At 44.3% G+C, this 13,101-nt stretch overlaps 1 protein-coding gene across 2 annotated transcripts in view; it reads left to right on the forward strand.

Annotated features, from left to right (window-relative positions):
• Positions 1-13,101, forward strand: part of gsk3ba (glycogen synthase kinase 3 beta, genome duplicate a) — a 36,486-nt gene that overhangs the window by 11,826 nt on the left and 11,559 nt on the right. For both annotated transcript variants that reach the window (XM_085765993.1, XM_085765994.1), the window contains exon 3: positions 7,453-7,536. In XM_085765993.1, coding sequence (XP_085622119.1) covers positions 7,453-7,536 — 84 coding nt within the window. The remainder of the gene's footprint in view (positions 1-7,452; positions 7,537-13,101) is intronic.

Below are 13,101 nucleotides of genomic sequence, written 5' to 3' on the forward strand. Positions count from 1 at the left end.
CGTCAGGTGGCTACTCAAACATGCGCCGAGAAGTTTTTTTTACTTGAAGCAAGTAAAGAGTTGATATTCCTGTGTTTATGACACAAATGGTAGCTTTTCCCACTGCACCTGAACACACCGCGCACGGCAACTGGGTCTCGCGCAAGACTCCGGGAGACTTTGAGTTAGATCTAGTTTTACAAACATGTCGGCTTGCTTGAAGTAAATAAACTTCTCGGTGCATGTTTGAGTAGCCATCTGACGCTGTCTGTGGAAAAAAAATGCGGCTTTGAGGGCTGTAAACAGCTTAAGCAGCGGAACTTACATCCACTCCCATTCATTGCTGCCGTGGCGATGCGGGGACAGACGCAACTACCGCAAAACAGGAGCGATTAAACTGAAAATCTTCAGATTCCTTCTTTTAGACCTAAAATGATAGGAAAATACACCCCTGACTTGAATTCGCCTGGAATTGTCCTTTAATGTGTATATCTTCTAGCAGGAAGTGTATAGTGTGTGTCGGGGATAGAGAGGGGAGGGGCTTTTCTCCCACAAACAACCTCGAACCCATTGACTCCAAGTCATGTGTCAGGTTTAGCTCAGTCGCCACCGAGGAAATGTCATATTTCCTTCCAAGCAAAAAGCCTCGGCCGGAATCCTCCTGCCGTGCTTTGAATAGACTGACGGATAGATCGACAGATTGACTGACGGCTTGTTGTTCCTTGGCCGGGGCGACATTGTCTCCTCTCCCTGGGTCGTGGGGGGTGGGGTGGGGGGCTTTTTTCACAGCTCACAGATAAAAGAGCTGAGGCGGCCGGGCCTGCGGGACAGCTGTTTAGACTCTCATTACGTTTTCTAGGCTTAAGAGTGAGGGGTGCACCAACAGGATCGGGGCTTAGGTGAAACCAGATATGTGGATCTCAGCCAATTTAGGACAAGTGTCAAAATTATGACTGATATTTCGGGCATAGAAACATTTATTAGGCACAGCTAACTTAAACTAATGTGGTGTAATACAACAGCCCCGCATTAACAAAACACCAACTAACATCACATAACCACATAACCACAAACTACGGACTCCAGTTTTCACAGTTGATTAGATATGTCAATTTTCTATTGATTGATCAGTGCACTGTTTTCTTCCACCCATGTGCCATTACATTCACGTGCAAGCTCATAACAACTCTGTACATAGTTCAATCTGTAAAAAAAACAACCTTAAACGGCATCTAAATATTAACTGTATAAATTGTTTATCATTAACGCGGTATATTTTTTATATTTTGAATATGGGGCTATATGATTATTTTCATTTTTATAATGTAATGCCATGTGTGAAATTATTCTAATGTACAATATTAGGGCCTTTCAGATGTGCGCACCTAACACTCCAGTAACTGTAGCATTCGTAAAGAAACAGATACCTCTTGAGGACTGAGAACTGAGTCAGTTTTTTTATGAGGAAACTTTCAAGGAATAAAAAAAGGCAAGAACAAAGTGTTTTCAGTGAATGTAATGCCCAGGGTTACACGGCTCTCTCCTGTACGCTCCACACATCAGTTTGTTCTGAGCTAATGCCACACGTGCCCTGGCTTTTACAGAACAAAGCTCACACACACACACACACACACACACATAAGAGCACAGTCCAGATGATGCAATGCAATGTGTGACTGTAATGTTTTCCACATGTGCGCTCGAAAAAACCTAGGAGGCCGACACAAACCCGTCCCACACAGGATTTTTCAGCCCATTCAAACATCTTGTAATTACGACGAGGGCTAGACGTTTGTGAGGCGGCACATCAGAGCAAAAGGGGTTTCGCAGTTTGGGAAGTAGGCTGCTTGTCGCTGAGGGTTACATGTGAGGATCAATAACCACTCTCATGACTGCATGCAAATGTCAAGCATTAGCCCGTTAGCTTAGCTTAGCACAAAGAAGGCAAACATTGGGCAACAGGTACTGTAGCCTGACTTTGTCCCAATATAACAAAGTCCACCTACAAGCGCCATTGTTTCATATTATATACTTTATATATAAAATATCCTTATAAAAAGAAACATTTCATAAGTAAAGTTAATCAATTCAGGTAAAGAATGTAAACTAGCTCCATCAGTGGATTATATTGATTTCCGTTTGCTGCGTTATTTGACGTCCATTCAGGAGAATCAGGGTGTGTTGGCAACAGATGACGAGCAGAGCTTCACACTGTGAGATCCACTGAAGTTTAGTCGCATGTGTTTGCTCGTACCCCCCCCCACCCACACACACACACACACACACACACACACTCCTCTTTTATTTTTTTGCTCTGGGACTGCTGTGCTCGACAACCGGTTCAGCCAAATGCTTGTGCAGCGCCGTGCCCCGGGCTTAACCTTTCAGAGGTTCAGCAGCGTCGTCCTCTCCTCTTTCAGCTGCTGCTGCTCGTCCTTTCTTCGCCACCCAAAAATCAGACAAGATAAATGATGTCACTCTACGGTGTGGGAGCACGCCATCTGTCATAAAATACACACTTTTTTGGCAGCGACACACTACGCACATGCTTGTTTTACCTCAGTTGTGACAACACACGCAGACATGATCCCCCTAGCTCCTTCCCCAAACCTTAACCAGCCTTCTGAAGTTGAGAGGACCGGCCCAAATGTCCTTAACAGACCAAAAGCTGTCTGTCTGACATATGTACAAACACACACACACACATACATACACACACACTGTGACTCTGCATGCAGGCCGTGGTGAAGTCATATCCTGCTCTTCCTGTTAGCCCTCAGTCTCGTCTGTGGTTAGCACATGCTAGCAGGTGGCATGTTTAAACAGCTCGGCGGCCAGCTGAAGATCACACGTTGTTGTTTCTTGCGGTGCTCAGTTTCCTTTTCAAAAGGCGGCTCTCTACCTCCGCTTCAAAAGCCTCTCCTCCACACTTCTGTGTTTTTTTTTTCTGTCTGATTTGATTGGTTTATTTGCTCATCTGTGAAGCCGTGCTCGTACAACACGTGTGAATGCTTTATTTTACATCTCCTACACACACAGACACACAGACAGACAGACAGACGGACACACAAACATGATGATGATGTGAATAGGCTCTGTGTTCGGGTGTAGCTGATGGATGGGTGAGACAGTCTTGGTGGGCTTATGCTTATGTTCTGCTCCTGGTGCATTCTGGGATGGGTCCTTCTCCTCTCCCATCTGAGGGATCACATATCAGCCTATTGGAAAATGGATGCTTGCATTAGTAACCAACACTCACTCACACAGAGCGATCACATGTCTGGTAGCTGCTCTTATGCAACACAACAACATTTTTCTGTATTCTCCTTACTGTCAACAAAGGATCAATTAATTAATTTAACTACCAGGTATTTCTTGTGTAGTCCAAACCTCTTATAAATGATCATCACTACTTAGATTAATGCTAACCTTAGCAGTATGGCCCCACCATTAGATTGTATTATAATGGGGGCGCTGTGTGGTGCAGTGGGTTGAGCAGGCCCCCCATATGCAGAGGCTACAGTCCTCTCTGCCTCCCCATTTCCTGTCTCTCTCAACTATACTGTCAAATAAAAGCAAAAAAAATCCACAAAAAATATACTTTAAAAAAGATTTTATCATAATACTGAAGTCACAATATGATGTTTTTGTGATTTTAAACATTTTGTGATGTAATATTCGTGATACATTGGAATGTATTATCTTTTTATAACCGCAAATTAACTCTAATAAGATAATGTCTCACATAAATCATTTTTATTCTTGACATTGACCAATAGCAAGCTGCATTAACAGGGGCCGTCTTATCAAGGTAGCTTATTAGCTCTGTCTAGACAGCAGAGTGTCGGCCAGCTCAGAGAGACGGAGAGATGCTCAGAAAGTTATTGTAATCAGCTAGTTAGTTAGCCTTTAGCTTGTGTAGTCTTGAGCAGCAGAAGCCTGTAGCATGAATCTTTTCTCGGGTGTGCAGTGTGCACTGGGCTTCACGCGCTGTTTGTTTGTGAATTTTGGGGGATTTATTGACAATATGAAGAATAAAGCGTGAAGTCAGTCTTCTCATATATAAACTGTTGCTTTTGTAGAACAGTAAAACATTTTGTATTTGTGTGGGTGGGTGGCGGCGTGCGATCGCTCTGTGCTGTTAATCTTTTCTGGAGACTGGGATGTGGAGTCGTCTGGCAGCACACATCAGCAGAATAAAGTGCTCAGGTGTAGCGGCCGGGCGGCGCTTCTTCTAGCCAGCCTGCAACTCAGCCACTCTGTCTCTCTCTCTCTCTCTCTCTCTTTCTCTCTCTCTCTCTCTCTCTCTCTTTTTCCATCTGTCTCCCTGTGTCTCTGCTCGCTGCTCTGCTGACACACTGGAGGATGACAGGTCAGCAGGAACGACTGCAGTATAACTGGAGCTGGGCAGGGCTTTACTGAACAGCCTGTCTCGCCCCTCCTCCATATGGTACCACCTTTCTCACGCACACACACACACACACACACACACACACACACAGAAAAGAGAGAGAGAGAGCAAAACACAATCTCAGACACCAAGCCACTGCACGAAGACGAGGGCGTTGCCTTGCAGCGCACGATGGTTCGATGGCTGGTTTGTGACCCACGTGCTATGATGTCACTTTAGTATGTGAGGTGTGTGTGTGTGTGTAGTGTGAAAATGCAGAGGGATATGGTTGGAGCCACATGCATTTGCCTGTAAGTGAATTAGGCCATATGAGAAGGGGTGGAGGGGTGAGGGGGGGGTTTTCTGCTGCTGCTGAGATGATGAGGTCGTCGTTAGTGGTCGGACGTCTCACTCCACTCCAAAAAAAGAAGAACGACAGGGGCTTAAATCCACATCAAGTGGCAGAAAATGGCTGCGTGCCAGCCAGCGTGGTGCAGACCCACATAATGAGGCATCTCATTAGTCACCCCATCAGTAAGTCAGCTGCTGGCTTCACACACAGCTTCTCACTGTTTTGACAACCACATTCAGACAGGTCAGGTAGTCGGCCTGTCAGCTCGTCAGTCACGCACGTAGCTACTGTGCACTCTGAAAGATAAAAACAGGGTCAGTGGTTAAATTCACTGGTTTTATCTTAGCAAATATTAATATTTGCTTGGATTATTTGTCTTTTAATTTAAAGTAAAGTGACTATCTATGGGTTTTAGACTGATTAATTTTAGAAGATGTTTGTTTTAGGCATGATGGTAATGAGTCATTTCATTATTGTTTTATCTGCTGATTATTTTCTTGACAAGATGTTGGATTAATAAACAGAGAATGGATAAAATATCTCTTAAATGTCTCCTTTCCTTATCATGATAAAGGTGAATCTGTAAAATGATCCTCAAATTAATCATCAATGAAAAAATATTTGTACAACTGTGTCCCTCTCACCCAAAACAAAAACCAGGATTTGTATTTTCCGACACCCATGTATTTGATTTGACTCTTAGTTGTATACATATTTGACTATATATATAAACATAGACATAGGTATGTACGATGTATATAGAGAAGTATTTCAATATTCATTGATGTACAAGCTGAAAATATCATAAAAAAGCACAACTGACCGGTCTCCCAGAGTTATAAATTTGCCGCCCTTCACACATTATCATGTAAACTTTGGAGTCAGTGGGTTAGTCGGTCACTCACCCAGCTGTTTTCTGGCTCGTCACTCAGTCATGTGTTTTCAGTCAGCTCATGAATCAGCCCTTTTTTTTTTACATTGAGGTCCCATGCGAACACATTTTAACCAGTTTGGGGCTGACGACATGCGTGCTGTTGGGTTTTAGGCCAACAGTGAAGCATAAGGTCACGCGGCGACTGTGGATCATCACCTGCTTTGTGGTCAGCTAGTTAACAGCACATCCTGCGACGGTCTCACCCAGAAAAAATCCACAGCACACACACACACACACACACACACACACACACACACAATGTTGAAAAATTGGTCTGCCAGCTTATTAGTTAGCAACGCTACCACATGGTTCACCTGTCTGCCTAGCAGCGTGTTAGCTCAGTATCCAGTCTGTCAACCAGGGAATCAGTCAGTGAGCTAGTGTGAGTCAGTAGAAATATACACACCTTATTTTCTAACTATGAGTGGGCTTTAAGCTGATTACCTTCTGGTTATGTTCCTTATTTAAAATTCTGAGTTCCTGCATGTAAACAGCACGGTGTTCACAGAAACCCACGGAGCAGAAACACCGCCCCAAAACTGAATATATTAGTTTGAATAATTGTGCTCATAGTTATTATTTCCATTCATGCAAATTTGACTTGACAAACTCACATCCCGATTAAAACCTGAGTAGCTGTAATGAATCACATTTTCAGAATATCAATACGCATGTCTTTGCGCTCCATATGGGTGCTCTGTGCTGCTATTGTGACCATGCCAGTGCGCAGGACAAAGCCTTTGCTCTGTCGACGCAAACTGCACATGACTTCCACAACAAAAGTGAAATTGTGATGTAAATTGTGATGTAATGAAACCCCCCCCCCCAACTCTGCCACCGACAGACTTTTTTATTACTTTCGCTGCTTTGTTGCGCTTCCTCCTATGACCATCCTCCCAATTCAGCCTCTAAAGTGGAGTCCACACTCTCCAAATGTTACACAAGCACTTTAGATCAAGTCAACACAAAGCGCCATGATAAAGAGGGGGAGGGAAGGAGAATGGAGAAGGGGGGGTGGGGGCTATAATGGAGCTGTTGAAGCTTTATGTAATGCTCCAAGTCCTGCCCACCCTTGAGAAAAGTCCATATGTGCAACCATTTTCTGCATGGACACACTGTGTATGAATATAGATGGAGCGCTCTATCAGGTTTCAGTGCTTATGTTTTATTCCAATGGCCCTGTGAATAACTGTGGCTCATCGCACTATAGGACCAAGATTTATCAGACCAGTTTTTATTTTTCAGTACATGTATTTTCACATATTTATCTCAGAGCTATTTGTCTTTTTTTTCTGTTGCTATTGGTGCCGTTGATGGGAACCGGCAACATGCCACACAGTACAAAATTGTGTCGTCACGTTTCATCCCCTGGGATCCAGCCTTCCAGCGAAAGGAATGAAAGTCCATTTTTCTATTTATTTAAGTCCACATTCTTGAGATAGTAGACGTCCAGTTTTCTTTTCTTCAAATCCTGATTCCCAACAAACTGGCCCGTTGCCTTGTGACGGTCACGTGACTGATGACACGATGACTGAAGCAGCAAATATGTTTTCCGTCACAAGACGCGTCGGTGATATAAGGTGTTTTTTTTTTTCCAGCTGCGTTCAATATTACAGCCATTTACTCCTCAACGTCCAGATTCTCCTTTTGTAGCTTCAACTAAACCTTTCCCTCATTGTTCCCTGGTTCCAGAACGAAAGCTATCAAAGTCCAGACTCGCTGTAAGAATCATGAGCATGACCAATGTCTAAAATGTGAAACGTTAACCCATCCTTCATGTTTTTTTGTCTCCTTCAGAACCGTGAGCTGCAGATCATGAGGAAGTTGGACCACTGCAACATAGTCCGCCTGCGCTACTTCTTCTACTCCAGTGGAGACAAGGTCAGTTGGGTTCAGTGTTCTTCGTCTTGTCCTGCATCTTGGTATGTTGAAGGCGTTTGAACTCTGTTCTTCATTCACTCTCTTAAATCTCTCTCTTTAAATGTGCTGAATTATTAAAAGCAAAGCCGAGGGTCCTCATTGGGATTGGTGATGTAATAACTGCCACTCTGGACCCAGTGGACATGACATATAACTCATAACCTGGAAAGAAATGAAAGTAATGGTCATGTAGTATCAGACTGAGCCGCATGAGTTTATTTATGTACATGGTTTAAAAAAAAAAGTATTTTTATATCCATGTCTTTATTCAAACCCAGATTGAATATACCGGTACAATTGCATCAAAGTCCGGGCACCTCGTCCAGCTCGCTGTGGAAATACGCTCAAGGACGAGTGACACGAATATCTAAGTCATACATTCATAGTTTCCTGTAGCTGTTTTCAACCATTCACTTTAGATGGGTTACCTCCTCTTTTAGATTGGGCATGCCTGTGAGATTTCTCAGCATGTTCCTGTGCTATAAATTTGTCGAGCCTCGGGACTTGAAACTGTCAGACCACACCCATTGCTGATGTTGCCGCTGTATTAGTTTTGGAAACTTTGCCCTTTAAGTGACTTGGCGGCTTTTTAGACCTACAGAGACCTCATTATGTGATTTGTTCTGCACAAGAAGCGTAGAGGAGATTGATGTCCTATTAGCGTTTCTATTCCTTAAATAGCTAAATAAGTAACATTAATTGCCTTTAAAAAAAGGGGGGAAAAGAGCGTTACCGTCTCTGCTCGCTCCGCCTGGGAGCTCCTCTTTTTAGTATTAGTGTTTTTTCATCTTGAGGAACGGCTTATAGTTCCCTGAGCTTAGCCTGTGTTTAAATGATTGAGCCCTTGGCTTCAGTGAGAGGAGTAAAGTAATTAAGCTTCCTCTCATGGTTATTATGCTATCTAACAAACTAGGAAATGTTGGCTTTTTTTAAATTTTATTTACTATTACACTTCAACCACAGTCGGTCTTTTGTTTTACAGGGAATTTTCTGCCTATTTTAGTTTTTTTTTTAACGTTTCCTGTGTTGCCCTCCGAGCCAGTCTCCCATCATATGTCTGCCTCTTGGCCCGTTCGGTGTGTAATAAATACATTAGTACATTGTGGCACGTCCTGACAGGGAAGTCCCTCTCTCTCTCTCTCTCTCTCTCGCTCTGCCTTTCTGCCCCGTCTCCTGGACGTCCCCTGGAGACTACAAGCCTGGACTATGTCATTCAGCTGGCTGACGAGCGGGCACACATGCTGCTGCCGGGACCATACCCATGACGCCGCAGCCAGGAATGCTTCCCTGTTGCACACCTACTGAGGCCAAGGAAAGCTGCCGGGGGGGGGGGGGGGATTATAGGGGAGAGGTGACGGTGAGGGACGGGTCTGAGGAGAGAGGACGGAGAGATGGCCAGGCGGCAGGCGTGGGGAATTTATTTGCCAGACTAGAGGGTGTCAGTTAATTATAGACTCATGTAAGCCCCGCCCCAACCCCACCCCCTCCTTGCGTCATGCCACGAGCCCACGTACCTCTGGGAATCACGACTCCTTCTTGGTATACTGACACACTGACAGCGGTGTGAATGACCTTACTCCTCCACCAACGACACTTTTGCGACGGCTATTTTGATAAGCCACCGCTTTCGTCCGTACGTCCGATAGCTTTCACCTTTACGCTCTTCAAATTCCCCTTCTCCTCTGACCCTTTTTCCTTTCCCCCTCGCCGTATGACTCCAGGCTAATTATGGAGACTGGCACCATGTTGATGGTGTGGGGATTTACCACCCGTAGAGCTCAGAGAGAGGAAAAGCAAAAAGGGGGGGGGGGGGCGGCGTTTGTGAAGTAGGCAAAAGGTAATGTCACCTGGGATAGGATGGTGGACGGACGGATGGATCGTTGTAGACATGTTGATGGATAGATGACAGTCGGTTTAAAAAAAGGACAGAGACACAGGGTATCAGATGTACCATTGGTGTCCTGATGTGTGGGTTAATGCTGGGTGCAGCTGCGAGACAGCCCCCAGCTACTGCAACTGTAGCCGTCAGCATGTGCACAGGTAGTCTTATGCAACCGCTGGCATGTGGTGCGCTTGACACACACGGTGTGCTTTTTGCTTTTACCCTTTAACCACTTGTATAATACTGTTCAAACAGGAGGCCACCGGTCCAAACAGCGTGGGCAGGTCAGCAAATAGCAGGTTGACTTTTACCTCTTCAAAATACGTAGTCGACTCGCGCCGGAGGAGAGTGCACGGACGGAAGACGCTCGGCTGACGCACAGCCGACCTCCGCCGTTCCTCAGGATCACGTCTCTGCGCTGTAACTTCTCTCATATACTTTATGTCACACAACACTGTCAGCAGCAGATTTAAGTCATCAGCTTGTTTTTTTCTTTTGCATTTATTTTATGAAAATGACATTACAATTCATACAATTGATAAAACAGTGGCGGCATAAGAGGATGACCCTTTTTCTACAGAGTGCAATCCCATCAAGTTTCCATAATGATCGTACTTCAATTTGATTTAATACAGCTTTATTCATGGATTTACAGTGTGAAAGGGAATTATAAAAAATATATACCGGTATATATTTGAAGATTTGAAGATTTGAAGATTGTTTTTTTTTTGTTTTTTTTACAAAATACTCTAAACGTCTCAGATTAATCAAATTCTGTGTAACTACGTAAATGACACACAGTAACCTTTGAGAGCTTTTATTGTCTCTGGAGGACAGGTGTCCACTTTGTCCACTTGGTAAAATGAGCCTCGAGTGAGGGGAGGAAGTGTCTGCGCTGTTTGTTTGTTTTTTGTGCTGATGACTCTTCACCTCAGTTTTCTCAAGTATCTGGTGTCCTTATAGACCTCCCGAAGAATAAGCTCCTTTCTTTAGCCATTGATATATATATTTTTTAAAATTTTCATTTTTTTTTCCTGTAGTGAGCTCTCACATTTCAGCTGGATTAGCAACAGGCCAGATACCCTCATGGCCTCTGCTTCTCTGCGTGGCAATTACTTTGTGGTAATTCAATTTATTGCAAATTATAAAATTAAATTATAATGGCCCGCCAGTTTTTTTTTCCCCCCCTAATCTTGAGGCTCCGTCTCACAATCTGTGCTCAGTTTCCGACTAGTCTTAAATCCTTAATTATTTTCAACGATGCTGTGCTTACATGGTGTGGATATTGTTGAGTCACTGGCAATAATGCAGAGTAATGTACTATTTGGAAGTTTGTTGCACAAAATGACTTAATGCACAGAGGGTGGGAGGGTAAAATGGGGCCAGAGCTCATCCCACCCCTAGAGGAAATATATTCCTCTATCTAAATATATATATGTACATCTGTTACAGAATCAATCAATCCCTGTCTTTCACACAGCAGTACATGCGTGGTGATTGTTGTTGATAGATAGCTGAGCCAGTTGTTCATGTGCAAGCCATCTCCTCAGCAAATTAGAGGCTGAATTATTTAGCTGGGGGTGAGCGAGGAGCCAATCAGAGGCGAGCTCGACTAACCGTCTGGGAACAAGCCAAGGAAGTGGCTTTGTAGTGAGGCAGGAAGTGAGTCATCGCTGTTGCTAGGCTAAATATAGCTTCAGTGGCGCTAGCAGGAGGCGTACCCGGCTCTGTAGCCGTCACAAATGTTATCAATGGGAGTTTTACCGGTGAAGGAGGAATGGGTGCACACGCGCAGACAGACTCATACACACACAGAGGGAAGATAGAGAGACACTGAGAAGGAGTGTTATGGGCTGCGGCTGCTGCCAGCCACAGATGAGTGTGTAAATTGCTTGAAAGCTGTTTAGAAAATGCTGCTCTTTGTCACCAGTATCTGCAGCGCTGTGTGTGTGTGTGTGTGTGTGTGTGACTGTCTGTGAGACCTCCCCGCTCCTCTTTTTCATATGCATCTAATCATCTGAGGGTGAGCGGGAGAGAGCAGTCACTACAAAGCAGGGCATTGAGCTGACAGAAGTCTACCACACCACACAGTCTGTCTGGTGCTCTCTCTCATTGTACTCCTCGGACCTGCAGGGGAGCCGGCTCTGTTCCCACCGCCTATAAGCTGCACGTCGGGCAGTCCGTTAACCCCGCTAACAGATAGGGAGGGGGCGAGAAGCCGAAAGGATATACAGACACTGTTTCACTGACCAAATAGAAAAGGAAAGGGAGAGAATTGACTTAATTCATTTCATTTGGCAGCCTGGATTTGTTATCAAGACGCTGTGTGTCTCACAGGTGTGTTATTTTGTTGGTCGGACACACGCACGTACAAGGTGTTCACTTCCTCACTGGTTCAATTCAGCTCCTCTTGTGATATCGTCTCAAAGATTTAGTGTCCATTAAACACATTATGTTCCCAGATATGTTCCCTTGCAGCCAGAATATAAGTCTGAATTAACAGTGTGGCTGTGTAATAACTCTGGTGGGTAATGGTGCCGGATTTTCCTAAAGGGCCACAGTCGCTGCCTCAGCTGGTGATACAGTAGCAGATGTACCTGCTATGCAGCACAAAGTAAAGTACAGTTTATCACAGTGTTACAGGCACCTAGACACTATATTACCAGGTGAGACAAGCAGGTGGGCTGCTATGATAAGCGTTAAAATAAAGTAAGGCTTGTGCTTTTTGAGTAATTTCAAAAAGGCAAATTTCAGACTTTTCTGTGTACCAACAAATCCCATTTTAAAAAGAACAAAATCGCCAGATAATCTGTCCTGATTATAAGTATTTCCTGTGCAGCCAAAGCCTGATATAACTCATTCTTTTGTGCCATTGAGCTCCATTGTTGCCCAAAAGCTTTTTGGAAACGCATAATTGAGCCGCTCTGTTACACTGGCTGATATGTTCTGTCACCATGACCAACGTTGGCATTGTAAGTTTATTTGGGGTCGGTCATGCACCACCCTGACCGTAGATGTAAATGTAGATCATTCCGCTGCTGAAAATATTCCCTAATACATTTACACTTCACTTCTGTTCGAATGAAACCTTCAGTGAGCTTTAAAAAACAGAAACGAGTTAGGCTACATTGTGTCTAATTAAAGAATCGTTGTTTTCATGGGAACCAGTGGTTTTGGTGTAGTGTGTCACAGCCAGAGTAAGGAAGTTGGAGAGGAGTGGTGGTTTTTTAGATCGACTAAAAACTCCTGTGGTTGTATAGTCAGTGTGCATCGATGGTAGCTGACGTGTAAATCCCATCATCACCCAGCCCTTGTGATGTGTCATCAGACGGCTCTGCTGTTCCTCTCCTCACCAGGCTCTTTATCAAGCACCGGCAGGGCAAAGTGTGAATGCATGAGTAGGTTTATGTGAGTAATTCCCTATAAGGCTGATCGTTAAGGTGTGTTGAATCTAAAAATATTTCCCAACTGCTGCAGCATGTCGGTACGAGCCACGAGTGCGAATTTTGCAGTTGTGACTTCTAAAGGCTGGAAACAATGGCTTCACAAGAAACACCCGATGACTCAGTGCTGGCTAACTCCGGTCAGAATCAAAGGGAAAAAGGAAGTCCCTAGAAGATTTTGGGTGGAGAGGCCTCCAATAC

Source organism: Trachurus japonicus, chromosome 21 (assembly GCF_045865225.1).
Source record: "Trachurus japonicus isolate A0001 chromosome 21, Traja_1.0".
Classification (NCBI taxonomy): Eukaryota; Metazoa; Chordata; class Actinopteri; order Carangiformes; family Carangidae; genus Trachurus; species Trachurus japonicus.